The sequence below is a fragment of the Corvus brachyrhynchos genome, unplaced genomic scaffold (assembly GCF_000691975.1).
Source record: "Corvus brachyrhynchos isolate BGI_N302 unplaced genomic scaffold, ASM69197v1 scaffold48, whole genome shotgun sequence".
NCBI classification, from domain to species: domain Eukaryota; kingdom Metazoa; phylum Chordata; class Aves; order Passeriformes; family Corvidae; genus Corvus; species Corvus brachyrhynchos.
The window spans coordinates 2,344,199-2,363,835 of NW_008240027.1; the positions used below are offsets into that span (position 1 = coordinate 2,344,199).

At 42.8% G+C, this 19,637-nt stretch overlaps 1 protein-coding gene across 1 annotated transcript in view; it reads left to right on the plus strand.

Annotated features, from left to right (window-relative positions):
- TRABD2B (TraB domain containing 2B) overlaps positions 1 to 19,277 on the plus strand; it is a gene marked incomplete at its 5' end in the record, with an annotated part of 267,033 nt that extends 247,756 nt beyond the window's left edge. Inside the window, one exon of the mRNA XM_017743443.1 lies at positions 16,334 to 19,277. Coding sequence (XP_017598932.1) covers positions 16,334 to 16,556 — 223 coding nt within the window. The remainder of the gene's footprint in view (positions 1 to 16,333) is intronic.
- Positions 19,278 to 19,637: the final 360 nt, after the last annotated feature.

Here is a 19,637-nt window from a genome sequence, read left to right on the forward strand (position 1 = left end):
TCACAGTCATTCGGGTCTGATCCAAGGTTATGGCTACAATCTGAAATGGCCTTGTGAAAAATGAGTCATCATTTAATGCCACACATCATTATTAGCATTTACTTTCAGTTATACCTTGGAGATTGTCCTTTTCTTTTTGTTCTGTCTTAACAGCTGAGGCATTTGAGTTGGCACCCCTGGGTTGTTTAGATTTGTGTGTTGGAGGGTTAGTACTGCTGTGGAGGATGAGAAAGCTTCTGCTCTCCTCCCTGTCTTTGACAGAGCTAAGATTTGCTGATCTCCTGGGTAATCGGCTGCACTGAAGGCTATTAAAAAATAAAAAATGCTGGTGAAATGTGTGGTTTCCTCTCCCTTCTGCCTCCTTCCCCCAAAATCTAAACAAACTGAAAAAGTCCTGCCTGACTGCAGTTTCTGTTTGAAATGGCTTGTCAAGAATCAAAAGTAAATGGAGATTTCAAGTAGCAAGATTTTTTTCCTTCAGCTACTTGATTTTGCAGAAATGTGCAGATCTGAAGTCTGTCCTTGGGAGAAATTTGAATTTAGGCAACACTCAAACCCTGGCTATCTCCCATAGCCAAAATCCAGCTGGGGCAGCAGGGAGGGGAGGCAAAACCCTCGGGCTGCAAGGCTGCAGTTTGGCATACAGAGTGTCATTGTTCCTGTTGACACTGTGTTAGCTAGGCTTCCCCATGTAATATAAATAATTAATTACAGATCATTCACTGGCTTTTCATGACGAGATGCTCAGTTAATTGAAAGAATAGAGAAATGCCTGTGAGGTCTCTAGAGTGGTCAGTGAAGGGCAGGTCAGGATTACACCTTTGTTGTAGCAGGCAAATGGTTCAAGGCTGCCAACAAAACCAGCCCAGGAGAAGTAAGAACCTCTCCCAGCTGCTGGGGGGAGTTATCCTGGGACCTAAGGCAAGGAGGGAGGAAAGCTCCTGGGAAAAAGGAGGGAGGGGTGTTATTAACTGGGAGGGTGTTGCAGGAGGGGTGAGGTTTGGAAGGAGCAGTGGCAGCTAGGGGATGTGAAAGAGATATGTACAGTGGTGGGAAGAAAAAAGTAGAAAGCATGTAGGAAGAGATCCGGGTGAAGATGGTGTTTGGAAAGAGGCTAAGGGCACACACGCTTCCACAGGAAAGAAATTAAGGGAAAATAATTGTTCTCAGAAGAGAAAAAAAGAGATTCTTGTCCCAGATGTAAGCTCAGCCCTGCAAAAGCTGCCATTAGCAGGAAATGAAATGAATTCTCCCTGTAAGTAGAAATGGCAGCTCTCTGATAGCCCAGTGCAGACTATTCAACCCCAGATGAATGCAATAACATCACAAATATCAATTTATTTTGGAAGAAGCAGTTGTTTTAGGGGAGGAAAATGTATACCAGTGATGGATGAAGGCAGACAATATGTAATAAACTACACTGAGTTTGCCTGTACAGAGTGAACCTTATCAGTTTGGATGGAATTTAAGCACTTAGCCTGTTATCCTTTCTTTCAAGACAATGCAGTGATGGAAAACAGAACTCTGTCAACTCAGACAAACTTTTAATTCCACTTAACTGCATCTGAAAGGTAAATTTCAGTAAATTAATCCAAATTGCTTCCTTTTCACAACACATGGTGCTGAAATACAGTACTTAACTTCATTAAAGAAAAGACTGCTTTTATTTAGAGGAGACCTAGACACCTTTGAAGTCTAACAGGTAAATTGTGGTCAGATGATTTCCCTCCATATGGTAGCTTTGAGCTTGAAATTTCCATCACTGGGGCCTTGTTTGTTTAAATTACCCTGTCTGCCTCCCTGCTCAGGACACTGCTCAGGGAATGCCTCCTGATGCTCATGGGGAGGTGGATCACTGCCTCCCCCAGCCTGTGCAGCCAAGGGAGCAGAGTCACCTTTGCTCTTATTTGCCCTGTGTTCAACCAGGGATGAGGGCACAGCTTCAGGACCTCTCTGTGTTGTAGTGAACCTGTGGGATTGCTCCAGCAGCAGGAGCGTAGGGGTGTTGGGAGTCCCACCTTCCCTCCCTTGTCACACCTCAGTGCTGACTGAGGCTTCACTGGGTTGTGTGGCCCCTTGGCTTCCCTCCAGCACTTCTGTCTGCCATTTCCTTCACTGTTCTTCTGGCAGGATTTCCTTCTCAGGAATCTTTCCTGATCACAGTCCCTATCAGTGAGTGCCCCCAGGCTCCAAGGCATGGCATATGAACATTTACAGTCATCAGAAAAACCTCAAGGTATGTCAGCTTGGGTGCAAGACCTTTCTGTGACTCGGAGTGTCCCAAAACACCTCCTGGACAAATGCTCCCTCCTGGTTCCTTGGTGGAAGGAGAACCTTCATATCTTCAACTGGCCTACATTCTGCTCTTAGTTTGCACAATTTTTTTGAACCCTGGTGGATATACAGTGTCCAGAAGAAGACATTTTGGGCAGTTTAGCAGTGCATCAGTTGGTCCTTCTTTCTCTCAGCACTGCCTGCCTCTCTCAGACATACAAGCTTGTATCTGTGAAGATGTCCTCAGCTACTCCTGAGCAGAGAGCCAAGTAAGTGTAGGGAATACTGCATGTTCCCCTCCTCAGTTATTTCCTGTTTCCATTTGGTCCTACTTTAAGGTGAGCAGATGGCTCAATGCTTCCTTTAAACAAGCACTGGCACTGGCAGTTCTGTCCTCATGCCCTTTGCATAGCCCCAGCTACACGAGCCCTCCAGTGAAAGTAAAATAGGAGCACGGTGTAACTCAGCGCAGTAAAAACAAGAGGTGAATCTCCTGACAGGAACATATGATACGGTGATGACATATCCTCCCTCCCTAGATGGTTTTTATTGAGGCTTCTTGGATTATCAAGTTGGTCAGAGTGCACAGAATATATTAATTAAAGCTGTGGAACCTGGGCTCAGCACACAGCTCTCTAATGCATCTCAGTAATGACGGGAAGTCCTGACATTCGTGTCCAAACCTGTAGCATCTCCGTGCTAATAGACCTTCCCTGTCAGCTGGCCGTGACTGATAACTTCTTTCCCCTTGTAAAGTCAAAGAGTCAATTTGTTATCCTCCAGATGGGGCTGAAAAGATGTGCAGCCTCACTTTTACCTGCTAAACACGAGAAGACCACGTGTTTTACTTTGTTCTGTTGTTCTTAATAATGCACTGCCCCTGCGGGATGAAACAAACACAGATAAACTTAGAGAAAAACAAGCAAAAGCCTTGAATATTTACTTTCACTGTTGCTTAAGTGTCTCAGCACCAGTATGACCAATTCATATAAAGCAGTATGCAAACGCTATTTTAATGAAAGCTATAAATAGCTGAAAGTAAAATCATTAAAGAACACAGAAGTCTTTTGGAAACGTAATTTGTGTATAGATTTCAGTTTTGCTTCATTAAACTAAATTCTCTGTTGGTAATGCGTTAGGTATTTTATTTTAGTGAAATTTAAATCCATCAGGAATATTAAATCCATATTTCTGAAGGCAAACGAGTAACAAAATTGGAGCACACAAGTTAGGATTTTTGAACAATGAGGTATTTTTCAGCACTGGATATCCAAGAGCACTTTCTGCTCTTTCCTCCTCAGTGCTGATTAAGATTGAAAATACAATGCAAGATGTTTTATGGAGCCTATGAAGAGCTTTCTTTTCCCTTCTTGTTTTCTACTTCTCATTTGAGATGTGTGGAGTAAAGATAGTCTATAATACCTTCTTATATCTGTCCCAGCTTGATGTATTTCTGGCTGGGGCTGGACACAGCCCTACCACTGCTAGCTTTGTGAAGCTGCCTAAGATCTGTCTGATGCAGCACAAACAAAATGTTTGCTTAGGGTTCAGTTTCAAGAAGCAGCAGCAGCTGAGTTTTGATGATCTCTTCCTCTGTGATCCCTACTTGTTGCGCTGTTTCTCAGCCAGTGCAGCCTCATTTCCTCGTCCACTGCCAGGACTCCTACAGCTTATTAACTTTTCAGTTCCATCTTTATTTCCTGCTTAAATATTCTCTTCCTCCAGTGTTCTTGCTGCCTGCCTTTTTTAACTCTGGACGCACATGCTTGTATGGGCCCTGGAGAAAGGAAGGGACCCCTCCTGCACCTCCATCTGCTGCACTCACCTCCACCTCTCTGAGCTCACTTTGCAGGTGGCTGTGATCACACAAACACTGCACTTAGCTTTGCAGTCTGTCCATGCCAGCTAAAGTGGGGTATTTGGAGCCTGCAGCCTTCAGCAGAACTTCTTTGAGATGGAGACATGTCTCACTTGTATCTCATATATCCTTGTCTCCTGGCATTAATGCAGACTGCAGTAAGTGGGAGGCAGAGCTAGGCATCCTTCCCCTTCATTTTTTAACCAGGAGGTGCATCTTCTTGTTATTTCATCATCCTTGCTTTTCCTGGCTTTTTCACACAGGTGTGTGTGTGTCCAGCTGTGCTGCAGACTGAACAGACAGCGTGGAATCCATGTATTCTTTGCTAAATTCATGGATACCATAAAGCAGTCCAGGCTCTTTCTGCTGATGCTTTTCCTTCTCTTGACAACTTGGCAGCCTTGTGGGCAGCCTCTGTGGTGGTGGCCAGTGCCAAGAGTGTTGGGGTGAGCTGTGGTCTAGACACCTACAATAAGAAGTCATTAGCAAAACCTTTATGCTCATACACTGGATCAGTTTTGTATTTCTCAGGCGTCAGAAATGCGTTAAGCTGAGGAAAAGGTGCCTGTGGTTATGAACATAGGAGCACGTTTATTTTACCTGTAGCTTGTTTTAATGTTAGTATTGAGCTGCCGTGGTCAAATAGGTTAGACTTTGTTTAAAGTCTTGAGATTCCCAGCCACAACTACTCAGTCATAAAAACAAGGCCTCAGGATTAGATTTATAGCACAAAGTGTCTCCTGTGGAGCAAGGCAGAAAAGGAGGGCGCTTATTTCACTGAAAGAGTTAACACCAAGTGAGTTTGACTGTCTTCTGTGTTAGTGCAAGGCTTTTCCCCAGCTATTTTTAGTCTGTTCCAGCAGTGTATGTCCCACTGTGGTTTGGTATGCAAGAGCTTTGCTGTGAGGTTTGCAAACACTTGTATTTCTGTGTTGTGAGAACAGAGCTTTTGTGTGTTATTGGAGCGTGTTCCTGAAAGGAAGGGCAGGCCACACATGTGATCCATGCACGTTTTTGTTGTTGCTTGTGAATAACCATGTACAGCAGAGGGGCTCTGGAAGAAAGCTTGTTAGCAGATGTCGTCATGGGCCCTTCCAATTTATAAATATGAGCCTTGACATTTGTATTTTCCATGTCCAGGGCTTTCACTAGCCAGATGTTCTGAGCATTGGCTTCTCAGAGTCTGTAACAATGACTCCTCATGGCATATTATCTATTGCACACACACACACAAAAAACCCTAAAATTATCTGGCTCTTATCAAACAGATAAGATGGGAAAATGCACTGAGTACCCTCAGGTAATTCCTCTAAACCTCAACTGCATTTTAACACAGCTCTACAAAACTCTTTATGTTCACTCGGCTGAAAAATAAATTGTCTGGTTTAACAGGCAGAGAAAATTCAATACCCAGTAGCACATTTACCTTGCAGTTTGGGGTGGGTGAGGAGTGTGGTTTGTGTTAACTCACAAGGCTGACTGCAGTTGCAGACACTAAAAAGGGCTGAATGGGCTCATGCCCAGGCTGAGTTGGATTCCTCAAACACAAGAATGGGTAGTAAAGCACCTGTGCTCCCTGTATTGCAGTTCTGGATACAGAGGTTTTTCCTTTGGCAAGGGAAAAAAATGCCAAGAATAAACCTGTTCAAACACCACAACCCCAAGCTGGAATTTTTTTATTTGAGTGACCTACACATCTAGCAGTATCTAAGCCCCAAAAATTGCAAATCTGCTGTTCCTCTGTCAGAGTTATATAAAATCCATAAAACATAAAAAAATTCATCTTCCAGTGAGCTACTGTAAAGAAAGTGAAATGTCTTTAAAATTCAGTGGGAGCGCAAACACACACTGTCAGTGCTAGCCCAGAGGAAAAGGGTGAGGGATATGGGATTTATTTCTGGTTCTGCTATTCCCCTTCTGACTAGTGAGTTTCGTGCCCTGGAAAATGAAGTGAGGAAGAGCATGACAGGGAGTAAAGCCACATTACTGTTGTGGTGGGCAGTTGGTTTATAGGAGGGGTTCAACCACAGTTATATTGTGGTATCTAATAAGACAGATTCATTGTGGAGTGAATCAGGAGGAAATTGGATTCCCTTACACTCCCAGGAACGTGGGGTGCGCTGCAGGCTGGAAACCCAGCAGGATCCCAAAGGGCAGCTTTGGTCTAGGTCCAGTTACTCACTGGGATGAAGGAGAAGTAGGATTTATTTGAATTCATATGGTTTTAATGCTGTAAAAGCCGGGTTCCTGCAATTATGAAAATGCCAGGCCAAATTCAGATTTCGCTCACATCACCTCTTCACAATTCCTGAATAGCTTGACTGAACAAAGTGAGCTTTATACCTGGGGCCCGAGCCCAGGCTCAGGGAGCCAGGCTTAGTGCCTGGGAGCTGCTGGGTGCCAGGAGTGCCTCATGTGGCAGTACCATGGAGAGACGTGCTGCAGACCACGCTCTCCGAAGCTCAGTTCTGCAGAGACACTTCAGGGTCTGGGTTGTGACACCCAGCAGGGAAAGGTTTTTCAGTCTTCCAGCCCTGCAGGCCAGCAAGCAGCTTTTTATGAGGCGCTGATGGCATCTCCAGGCTTTCAGAGTGTTTGGAAGTGCTTGAGGAGAAGGAGTTTGTGCTGTGACTGCTGGCACCGTATTTGCCAGGAGCAGGAGGAACCCAAACCTTGTGGCCAATGCAGCACTTCAATGTCCATGGCATTTCTGCCTGGTAGATGTGCTCTATGAACCTTTTTTTTTTATTTTATAGGTGAGTCTTATTGGCAAGAAAAAGAGGCCAGTGCTTTTATTCAGTGGTACAAGCTTGAATTCAATACTGCTCCAAATAACTGGTTCAAAGATCTGACCCAACCTTAATTATTCTTACTAAGAGAGACACTGGAAAAATACAAGCAGTGAGCAAGAAAGTGATCCCAGTGAATTAGAGAGAAAAATGTGATACAGACTAAGCAAAAACTGTTATGTGGAGGTGGAAAAAGAACAGGGAGAAGGAAAAAGAAAATTAAAATCAAGTGGGAAAATGCAGTATATTGGACATCCATTTAAGCTAGTTTATATTTTGGTTGTTCATTCTGTTCCTTAATACATTGCACAGACTTCTCTATAGCTGAAATAATTTTATCTTAGAGAACAGTCTCCGAAAAAATACTTAATTTGACAGGATGTGTTAGGTATTTCCCCACTACCACCTATTCTAAATCATTTTAAAATCTGGAGGGGAAAGTCGATATCTTTTACAGTGTTTAACAAAAAAGTGACAGGGTCAAGTATATACATCTCTATGAATGTATGTGTTCCCCAAGCACATCTAAACATGCATGGTTAATTCTGTGCATCTGCAAAAAATATTTGAGCCATAGGGCCCACACAATGCCAAACAAACACTTGAGTACACAGAGGAAAGGGCAGAGTGAGTCACTCTGGTTCTAATTAATTGAAAGGTTGAGCCCAAGATGTAAAATATGGATTATGATTTTGACCACCCCAAAAATATAAATTCTTTTGCATGTGGGGCTGTATTGGTGAGCGCAGGCAGTTTGCAAAATACAGGCAACAAACAGATATTCTGTTCATGCTTGGGATTTGGTTCAAAACCACCTGATTGCAGCTCCCTCAAATTAACTCCTCACGTGTTGTGTATCAGCAGGTTGCCCAAAAATCTTCGCTGGCAGGATTTTTCCAGTACTAAGCCCATCTGTGTTTGTGCTCTTGATGTTTTTGCTTACTTTGGCTGTAATAACTGCAGTCATTATCTGTCCAAGGAGCAGTGGAACAAGTCCGTGGTTATTTGAGCCGTGATGATGAGTGCCTTAATTGCACACACAAATCAGGTACACAGCCAGATGTGTGCAGTGGGTGGGGGCGAGGTTGGGGGTGGTTTGGAGCCCACATCACTATTTAGACTATCATGAGCACATCCTGGCTCAGATGTCAGTGCAGGACTGGTGGAACAAAGGGCTCTGAGCTATCCCCTCTTAGCAAGGGCCAGGGTAAAACTGGGATGCATTATCCTGGCTCTGTGATTGCCTCGTCCCACTGCAGAATCACAGGGGATATTCTTAGGATATTAGAGAATCATCAAAGCATTTCTTAGAAGGGCAAAGGAAAGAGCTAATGTTGTCATCTCCTGTCTTGGGACCACCCAGACACTACTACAAATCATGAGTCTTCAGCTACAGTATCTTGAATTACTGTTCACAGGGATTCTAAAGAATTTAATTTCTTTTTTTTAGCTCTTTTTTGGTTCTTTTTTTTTTTCCTTTTTTTTCCTTTTTTTTCCTTTTTTTTTTGAAGGATGACATGTAGTTTCCTGATCAGCTGGTTTTAATAAGGTCAAAATCTTTGTTGTTGCCAAATCAGAGAGGAATATAACATCTTTTAGTCATTAGATGGGAATGGGGTAATTACTCAGAGGGTGTGCTTCAAAGGTTATTGGTTTTTACAACATTCTGTGTTTTTACACCATTCTGCAGTTGTCTGGGAAGGAGCAGCAGGCCTGATTCTGCCACAGGTGTGGGTGCAGGGTTTGTACTCACAGGGTTTTCCTAAGGGACTTCGGGGCAGGATGTTGAAAAGGGCCATACACAGTCTCCTCTGGGGATAGGAAAAGCTAAATCTGACCATGAGGTGCAGGAATCCTTCCCACAAACGGGAATTTCACCTCAGAAAAGGGCCCTTGGGCTGTGCTGGAGTTGTTCCTCACCTGCTCCTTCCCTACCTGCTGGATGCATCCTGCTGTCCACCTTTGCCTCACTGTGTTCCCCAGCCCTCAGGCTGCATTGCTGTCACAGCAAACTCCCCTTTCCTTGTCTCAGACAGTCCACACTGCCCCATCCATTCCTGTCCCATCCCTGTCTGCTCCTCTGGCCCCACAGCAGATGATCCACTTTGCCTTAACAACGTGAGCCACGTGTGGCTTTAGGATGCCCCTGCTCAGCCTTGCAGTGTCTCTCCAGGGCTGAATTTGTCTTCACAGAGATGTTTTGCAGGTGGCCTGAGCCATGGGGACCTGCAAATCAAAACGAGGGCCTGCAAAACACTTCAGGTTGTGTTAATGCTGCTGGTGTCACACTAACGCTCCAAGGTCCTGAGTCAGGGGACCTGTAGCAGTAAAGTAATTCAACGAGCTTTTGATGGTTCCTCAGTGGGTGTCGGGGATAAAAACTAAGTCTCCTGGCTTCCAGCCCACAGCCCATCCTGAGAGGGGCCCAAAACTGCACCAGAGGAATCTGAGCTGCATTTCAGCATTGAGCCTCCTCCTGCTTACACCGTCATGGCCCTCCCGAAGCCGCTGATCCAAGAGAGCCACCTTCTCCTCATTGATGTCAAACTCCAGAGCCAAGACCCCACGGAAGGGGCAGCAGCTGCAGCCCTGCTGTGCCTGGTGTTGGGGAGCTGCTGCAGGACTGCAGAGGGGAGCTATGTCCCACCAGCTGCTGCTTTTTGCACTGAAGAATCAGCAGTTTTTCTTTTCACCACCCTGCTGTCCTAACCCAATTTAGGAACCCATCCCTACCAGTCAGAGCCCCCAGTGGGGCCAGAGCTTGGCTGGGATACAGGGGACGTGAATTCCAGAGATAAAGAGCTTTGTAAGCAGCTCATCTCACCTACCCTGGAGACATGCCTTTGGAGGGAAAGGGTTGTCCTCTTTAGATGTCTTGTTCCCTATAAACTGTAGCAGGAAGACAGCTGAATAGCTCTGGCTGCAGGCCTGCATTTGACATAGCCACAATTAAGGCCACCTTTTAAATCCTAGTGAAGGCCAGGTCAGCTGAAGGACTGCCTGTGATTCTCTTTAATGGCACATTTAAGCATCCCATCCTTGTGTGCGGTGTCCTGCTCCCCAGCTGCTCTTCAGTACCTGGTGACAGTGTGGCTCGTGGTCATGGCATGCTGTTCACAGCTTTCAGAGCCAGTCCCTGGTGAAAATTGTGCTTCCCTTTCCATCTTTTCCCTTAGTATCCTATTCTTTCTCCTAGAGATGAGCCATGGCAGATGTCCTAACAAAGAGCAGGGGTGGGGGATTAGATCTCTGCCAGGGTATTTACACTGCCCTTTGCCTCTGCACAGGGGGGAGGCTCACAGGTGCCCACTTCAAGGAGGGGAATTGCTCAGTGTCAGTCTCCAGAGGAGCTGGAGCACTGAAACAAGGCAGGATCAGACCTTGACATTGCTCTCAGATGGAGAGATGGCTCCGATTTGAGTCTCATCAGAAGCAGAGTTCAGATGGACAGTGAAGGGCTGTGGAAATGCTCCTGGTGCTGCTGCTGACCCCTCTGTCCATCGCGTGGCTGAGGCTGTGCTGCTCACAGGGAGGGTGCTTGCACAGTGGGACATGGCCAGAGATCCAGGCTCCCAGTAACCCTGGGTAACCAAAAAATAGCAGGGACAAGGCTCTTCTTTGTCTCATGCCGTATCTTCTCTGCTGGCCCCAAACCAGCATGTGATAGTGCTTACTCACTCAGACATGCTAAGGCACTTTACTACACTACTGCAAATAAGCAGTGGCCTCCTCTGGACCAAAAACTGGATTCCCTAATCAGATCCAGGTTGGATTTTTTTTTTTTTTTTTTAATGAACTGAACCTTGTGAAAGCATGAGCCTCTTGGCCTTGGTCCCACAAAGGGCTTTAGGATGTGCTGACTTGTAGGTATGTGAATACTAGTGCTGGAAGCACTTGTGTGCTCTCAGTCCTGCTCATCTGGGACCACAGGACTCAGCATCCTGCAAGATTTACCCCACAGGCTGCAAGAACCTTGTCTGAAAGGAAGGTAATGATGAAGAGATAGATGGGGGAAATAGAACCTATGTTGATCTAAAGAATTCCTTCCAGAAACACATTAAATAATGATATGAAAATTTAGGGAGATTGGGGACTTCCTGTTCCCTTTAAGAGGTTACTCTAGTGGTCTTCAAAGTTAAATCTTTGTGACATAGTTCTAGTGGATATTTTACCCCCCAATATACTCCTTTTAGCTTTTGGTTGAGCACTTTTTCTTTCCTTTTCTTTCAAATGTGTGGTCAGACTTCTTGCCAGCCAGCTCATTTACAGACTGCAACGGATTGGTCCCTGAACTTTAAGCTGATGTATTTTTCAAATCTTGATGAATAAATTTTGGTGACATAAATAGGCCTGGTTAGTTCCAAGAATAATTGTCTTCACTTGCAGAACATTATTTCTGATCACCAGAAAAATAATATGATCAGTCCTTTCACATCTGTTCATTAAAAAAAAAGGGGGAAAAAAAGCAGGGCAAATTTTGTTTGAAAAGAAACAGGAAGCATATGCTTAATATCACTTAAGAAAAGCCCTAGCCATCATAAGGTTAACATCAAATCACAAATGCAAAACAGTCATTATTGTATTTACTCAAAAATTTTCTTTCACTTTACTAGCTTTTTAGGTTTTCAATTGAAACATGCATTTTTCAGGTTTCAATCTAGCTTCTTTCATCAGCTTCTATTGTAAGAAGGGCCGTCTGAGTCAACATTTGCTTACATTTATTAAAAATAGTTGTCTTGTGTTTACATAGCTCCTTTGATCCAGAAAAATCCCCAAACACTTTGTAAGTTATACTTGAAAAGGTTACTTCCTCCACCCTGAACAGAACCACGTTGGGACCAAGGCCTGGCAGCAGATAAAAATGGATAGAAATGTCAGCATAATTGGGTTCGTCCTCACCCCCTCAGAGAACCACCAGTTTTCCATGAGCTTCAGAACAGCTCCTGGGACCATAATGGTGGTTTGGACTTAGGGGGCAAAAAGTAGTGCCAGTACTGTCTGTCCTCTTGGAGATTGCCTGTTTTTCATGTACTTTGCAGATACAGAGGCAGTGGTACCTCCTGCACCAAGCACAGGGCTGGTGGGATCTCACCTAGGCCTACTGTTTCCAGTTTGGGGCATCTCATTCCAGAGAAGACATGGACCAGAGCCAGGGAAGAGCAGAGGAAATGATGGAGGGAAAGCACTTGAGGACTTGTAAAGAAGGGTGCAGGGAATTGTTTGTTTAAAAAAGAGAAAGCTGAGGTGAAAAATGGTTAAATCTTCAAAATATGTGAAAGGCTGCGGAGAAGAGGAAAGGAATAAACCCATCCATGGGGATAGGGCAAGTCGTGACCTTAGACTGTAGCAAGGGAGATTTGGTGAAGCGTTAGGCAGTAATTCTGGGTGTCAGAAATGGTGAAATGCTGGAATGATGTCTGGACAGACTCTGGAATTGCTGTCATTATCACTGTTTTTTTGAGACTGGATTAGACATAAATGTCAGGAGGGGTTTAGATCTTGTTCCTGTGTCTGGGGCAGATGGGCCAGAAAGACTCTGCTGGTCCTAACCTGTGTCCTTCTGCTGTGGTGTCCCATGTGGTCAGATGAACCCTGCTTACATGGATGAACCGAGTCATGCTAAAAATCAGTTTGTGAGCTCCCTTGAAAGTCCTTGCAAGACAAACCAGAGCAGAAATTCCCTCAATGGGTTGCATGTGTGTTTGTTTTATTTTTCAGCTTTAAAATGCTCCCAAATCATCAAGGTGCTTCAGCACACCCCCCAGCTTAGAGGACTTGGACCATGTAATTGCATTCAGTAGAATCTGTGCACAAAGCTTGTGCCTGAGGCCCCATTTTTGGGGAAAGTTTTACACATCCTAATGATGGTAAGACAATGTATGAGTAATGCACTGATTTGAAAAACTGCCCTATTATCTGATCAAAAGAACAAGCTCATGAATATGATACCGCAGGTCATTTGGCTAAAATGTACCTGGAGTCTTCCAAGTTTTTAAAACAATCCCATACACAGAAGCAGAAAAGAGAGGTATGAACAGCAGAGCCAGTGGTTGCCTGTTAACCACAGATCATGTGGAATGTTTTATTAAAGATATTTTTATCAGACACAAAAGGCTGAAATACAGAATATCCTGGGCTGGCAAGAGAAGACATGATAATAATTTAGATTATTATCCCACAGATCTGTGATTCACTTTTATTATTCTCTGTGTTCAGTTCAGGAATGCACAAATCCTCCCCAAGGAAGGTTTCTGGTTGAGTTCAGGGGACTCTGCTTCATCTTTAGGGAATGTCCAAGGGTCAGTGAGATCCTACATGCACGTGCAAACGTGCTCAGAGGGAGTTTGCAGAAGTCATCTCCTGACACCAGGGCCACCTCTAAGATTAGGTTATAATCCAACCTGGCTGTCCAGGGCCCTGCTGTAACCCCTAGGAAGTGAAACACCCCGACCAAGAGAGAGACCTGCACTGGAATGAGGTGGACCAGCTTCTGGAAAAGGTTCTTCCCATTCAATACAGAACAGCCTAGTTACAAACTGGGACCAGAGGTTTTACAAGGAACTTTAGCATTTCGTAAAAGGGATCATTCTCTTTAAATATCTCTAAACCACCTTGGCAGTCAGCTAAAAGTACATTAAGAAAATGTTTTGTATGGATAAACTGTGATTCATTTGCTATTAGCAAATGCTTTGTACATGTTAGTGGAAACACACTGTTCTTCTCTTGTAAAGCGCTTAAGGAGTTTTTGAAAACAAACAACCCCGCCTAACAGTATTTATCTTGACAAGAATGCTTTTATACAAATGTAATGACTTGAAAACAGAAAAAAACCTCATTAACTAAGGAGAAGTGATCAACAATTCTCAGGTCTTTGAACAAGGGAGCGAAGAAAATAAACAAAAACAACCAACCACCACCAGCAACAAAAAAACCCATTCCCCAAAACACGAAACACTTACGGAAGTTGACTAGAACACAGAAACATACAGAAACATAAAACGCTAATTTAAGGCTGCTTTAGCAATCCCTTAGATGTAGTTGGCTAATGGGTGGGCTTGTGAGGCTTTTACAGGTTCCCTGGCCAGCCTGTGTGCACAGAACATCCCTGAGGAGCAGACAGTTTGTGCAAGGGAAACTCTAATCTCACTGGAGGATCAAGCCCATAGAATGCATCAGCAGCAGGATACACAAAAACTTGAAGTCTTTTTGGTGATTTTTTTTTAAATTGCAATTGAAAATCAGACCTTCCTTGTAGTTTAAAATTTAATTTAGGGTAAAGTTTTGTAGTTCTGTAACATGACAATCAGTACCAAAAGATGAGGACAAACACCTACCTGTACCTTAGGGAAATCTGGTATAGGGGAAAAACCCGAGTTGTGATCCCACTGTCAGTGTTGCCAGATCTGTGCACCACAGCATCAGTCAGCGGGATAAATGAGATCTGGATCAGAAATTGAGGCATGGCTGCATTGGTGTTGGATTTCTCAGAGCGTGTAGTACCTCTTTGTGTCATTTTGCTGTAATGATGCTTTGTGTTCATACTGATGTTACATTACAGGAGCTTGGCCACACAGTGCTTAATCCAGTACCATTCCTGCCAGGCAGATTGCAAACAGCAGCATTAATTTATCACAGAGCAGCTCTTTGTGTTAAGTGACTGCAGCAGTTTTGATGCAATATAGCAGAAACTCTAAAGCTGGGTGTCTTCTATCAGTTCAAGACATAAACCAACCACTCCCTGTGGGAATTCAGGGAACTTTGTCCAACAAGCATTGATTTCAGAGTTCTCACTTCACAGCAGTTTGTTGCTCTGGAACAAGCCCTGCTTCTCAGTGTCAGAATCCTAATACTGGTTAGATGGATTATCTGCTCCCATGAAGCAATTCCTATGTCTTTAATTGAAGACTGCCTTTTCTTTTTACTCTAATTCATTGCACATTAGTTAAGATGACTTCTAGCTGCAGAACAACTATCCCACCCAGAAGCTGTGGTGACAGTAATAAAGGATGAGGGAAGAAATGAAGTGACTTCTCCCAAAACTTGGGCTGAAGTGTAATGTGCAGGGATTGTCCATGGGATTTGATGTTGACCAGTGCCCTCTTCGGGGTGGGCTCTGATCTTCTCAGTTTGTGATTGACTCAGCACATTTGAAGCATCTCAGCTAAAATCTATCTTGGTATTGCTTAGACAGAAAAAGACAAAAGCTTTCAGTCCTTCTAAATTATGTTTCTGTGCATGAATCTGAAGTAAGATGTCATTCCTTTTATCTGATATTATGCAAGACAAAACCTTTTTCTTCCAAGGTCAAGATCTTGGATACTGTAACTAAATATTTATAGGACTGCATAGCTTCTTACTCCATAAAAAAATTATTTGAGGGTCATTTTCAGCGCCTCCAAATCCCCTTTATGGAAGATTTAGAGAATCTGCAGGTATTAGTGTCACATCTTTTTTTTCAGGGGATTTTGCCTTTTTTTCTCCTCGCTCCTCAGCAGAATGTCTTGGGTTTAAGTCCAAAATCCACCCTGTGCAGTTTGCATGCTCGGTTGTGCTGCTCCCTGACAACTGGTGGATTATGGATCATCCAGTAATGGATGCAGTGGGGGCATTTTATGAAATGGAGATTACAACTTAAACTTCCAAATCAATCGTAAATGGACCTTTTTGACCTCCAGTGTCATGGGAGTCATGATGAATTCCAACCTGCAAATTCAAATCAAAGTACTAACTCAAGCTACAATCAATAAGCAATCACACTGCTATTGAGGCAAATCTGCAGTCAGGGAAACCCAGCACTGACTGAGTCTGGTTTTGGCTTTGTGATTTGATCCAAAATGGCTTAAAGCCAGGAAAAGAAATGAACCTGCTTGGTGCTCAAGGTTATCAGCTGTGTAAGGGGATCTTGGGAAGTTCTTCAAGGCTTGTGAAACAGGGAAGGGATGTGTTCTGGCTCCTTCTGGACTCAGTATATGGTCCATGGTGAGTAAGACCTGTCACTGAGGCAAGGCAAACTTTCAGACCTTTAGTGTGAAGAAGGGACATAAGAACAAGCTTGTCCTGGGTCAGCACAAGGATACATTTAGCACAGTCTCTGATGCTGGCCAGTAAGGGATGCTTAAAATTGGAGTGCAGTAAGTCAGATACATTAGGAGCAGTCCCTCCTTTGGCTGTATTTTGCCAGCAGCCAGAAGCTGAGGGACATCCTGGATCAGAGCTGTTTCCACATCATCACAGTTACCAGTCTCTGGCTCTCTCCCTGGTGTCTAATGCATGAAACAATAATAATAATGATAATAATAAAAACAATAATAATTGGAATTGTCATTGTGGCTGCTACCACTTGGAATGACAGTTCACAGAGCAGAAATAAGGGTTCTCCTTTTTAATTTCCTTCTCTTGTGTTTTCTTTCAGCACCACCACGTTGCCTTCCTATATCAGGATAACCAATGGCTACATCACAGTCAAACCTCCCATCTGGATTTCCAACCAGCTGGATCAGAGGCCACGTCCCGACCACCCATCCCAGCCCCAGCTCACAAGCTCAGCCCCAGCCAGCCTCTCATGGCCATCAATAACATTTCCTCTCTGCATGGCCATAGCTTCTTTTCTCCTGAACCTACTGCAGCCCTCCTGACCACATTAGTATCACGTGCAATCCCTTGGAATAGAGAAGAGAGATAATTTATGAACGAATTGGAGTTTAAGACAACAACAGTTACAAGCTGGACCTTCTCAGTGACTCAGTAGTGCCTTCTAGCTGATTTTGTCTCTTTGCCCAGATACATTTTGAAACTCTAAAGCTTTATTGTAACACTGACTTACATCTTCTTTTTGTAGAAGGATCTTTATTTCCCATAGTGCTATGGGGTTTTGTAAAATATACATGTTCATATAAAGAAAAAAAAAGAAAAAGAAAAAATGTATTTATTCGACTGGTAAACTTATTTTTCTTGTTGTATATGTTAATAACATCCCTATTAATCAGTAGCGATGGTGAAACAGATAAATTAATATTTTCTATATTTGTTTTCTGACAATTCTGCAGATGTCTGAACTGACACCAAATGAATGCCTTCTTTGTTACTTTAACCATTTTGTTTTACAGCAACTGTCCAATAAGTACATTTCTGCTGAACATCTTTTTTACTTCTTTTATCTCATTAGCATAGCTTACACTGAATAAAGCAGATCCTGCTCTCTGGAGCCTGTGCTCATTACAAAAATAGGTACATTCTTAACCCATTAGCTGCCACAGCCTAAAATACCAGTTATTTTTACATGACTAAGTAAGTCATTAGTCAGGATAATCCTCTGCATTCCCCCTGTTTTCTTTAACTAAGCTATTTAACTTCTTTGGAAATTACCAATTTCTCTCTTTACCCTGGGATTAATTTATCATCTAGTGCAAATTAAGACACTTTTTTCTTAATAAAAAATTGCTTTTAAAGTCTGGAATAATCCTACTTGGAATGATTTTCTTCTCTCCCTCATTTTATAAACATAAGCCTACAACCTTTTGCAGCATAAATGAGAAGAGAGCTTGGTCTGTCTATAGATTATAAAGATGTAGTGCCCTGTTAATCTATAGAACTCCTTTGTACCAGTTGTATTAATGCCCGTGGACAATCTGGAGGCAAAAAACATGTACAAATTCCTCTTTCTCTTGCTACCATGACCTGATAGAGCTGATATCTCTGTGCTGAAATAGTTATGTCTTGTCCAAAACCTGCTCAACACCACAGGAATCAAACTAGCCCCTGTGTTATGGAGACATACAGAACATTCTTCCATTTTTAGACTAGGGTACCTGACTTAGATGGAGAAGTTATGACACCTTACACTCACTGAAAAATGTGCTCCCTACCCAAGCAGTTCTTGTTCAGGAATGAGATTTACAACATCTGTGGGGAAAAAAAAACCTGCACCATCTTAAAAATTACTATGTTTAAAAAGGCATGTAGATGTTTTCTCACCACCAGAACAGGATGAAAAAATTTCTTTGGATACAGGAGTTTAGAAAATTAGTTTTGGTTGAAATAGTGGGGTTTTTTTCTAAGTCATTTACAAACCAAAAGTCAAAACTACGTGATGAATACATCTTATTTAAAAAAGAAGTCTCAAAATTAGAAAAATACAATACAAGCTTTTCTTTAAGGAAAAGCAGTGCTTCTCCACCTTGGAAAAAAGATAGTGATGATAATTATAATAACAATACTGATAAAATTCTGGCTGAAAACAACCCTGTAAGTTTCCCATCAGCCCTACTGCCCGGTCTCCAGAGCTGCAGATGATTCCATGCAACCTGCAAGACTCTGCAGTGAGTGAGAGTTCAGAATTCACAGTTTGCTCCTTGTCGTACCAGTTATTTCAGGAAAGTAGGATGGAAAGTAACTAGACTACAAAAACCACGTGATTTCATGATGAAATACTGAGCATTTCCCTCATGCATCCCAGCCCATTGCCTTGCAAAGGCCAGGGACAATACTCCTTTTAAATTACTGGACACGGTGACCCCCAGCCTTTGCTCTGTTTTTGACAGCAGGTTGTGTAGGTTTATGGTCAATTGAAATGGGTACAGCACAGAGTGCTGTAAGCTTCCCCACTTACTTTTTTTTTCTTCAAGTACAATGGTTGATAAGGCTGAATGGAAAACATTGAGCTTTGCCCCAAATGTGAGATTCAAACAGACCCCATGCATACTTTCATATTGTGTATTTTGGCTAGCAGAAGATTATAGATGTAAGTTTTGGACAGAAGCCATTCACCTTGCATAATATTTATTGCACAGAGATGGATATTGGAAACATATTTTGAGAACTTTCATTTTGGTTTTATTTGAGCTATTGCTCTAGAAATGCCTGCATTTGAATATAATGGTTTAACAGACCTTCAAATTCAACATTAATGCATTTTAAAAAGATTATTGGTTCTCCTGATGTGTTCAAGGCAGAGATGAAAACTGAATTATAATGTCTTATTTACAAGAATGTAACTGGAAATAAGGTAGGCAAATCTTAAGGGTGATGATAAGTTACATAGTAAAAGTGAACAGCCAACAAACCAAAACCCATTGAATTTTATTTGTTGTAACCGAATCGTATCCAGAAATTATTCTGTGGTACTATCCCAGGAATAATTCCAGGTGTTGGAAAACCTACTGTATAAATAGACAAGACCATGTAAAGATAAGGGAGAGGAAAAAAAGCAGAAAACAGAAACAACTTGTCCAAGACTGTAAGGAAAACAAACAGGATCAAGACTAGAAATTACAGTTCTGAAGTTTCCCTATCTGTGGCTTTCTCCATAAAGCTGTGGAGCTTTTTTTTTTTTAATATTAGGAGCACACAAATCTCTCCACACTCCCAGCTGTTATCGTGCTGCACAGAATAGTCACTCTTTTGTCACCAGCAAGGTTTTTGGAGTTCCTCCTGCACTGGACAGTAATATTCAATATTCATTAGCTCAGATACTGTGGTATGTTTGGCTATCACAGGATGTAAATGGCTTGGATATTGAAGTATGTTTTAACATCTTTGCATTTCCTGGGATTTTGTCTGTAATTCTGGGAAATTAATAAATTTTACTGGAACCCTTGTGCTGGTGCCCCACATTTGTGCTGTGCAGGTGTCGAAACAAGGTGTCTCTTGGATCTGGGGTCTACACACCTGATTTTTGCCACCTAGAAGCAGCTGCCTCAGTCATCTGAGCTGTCTCT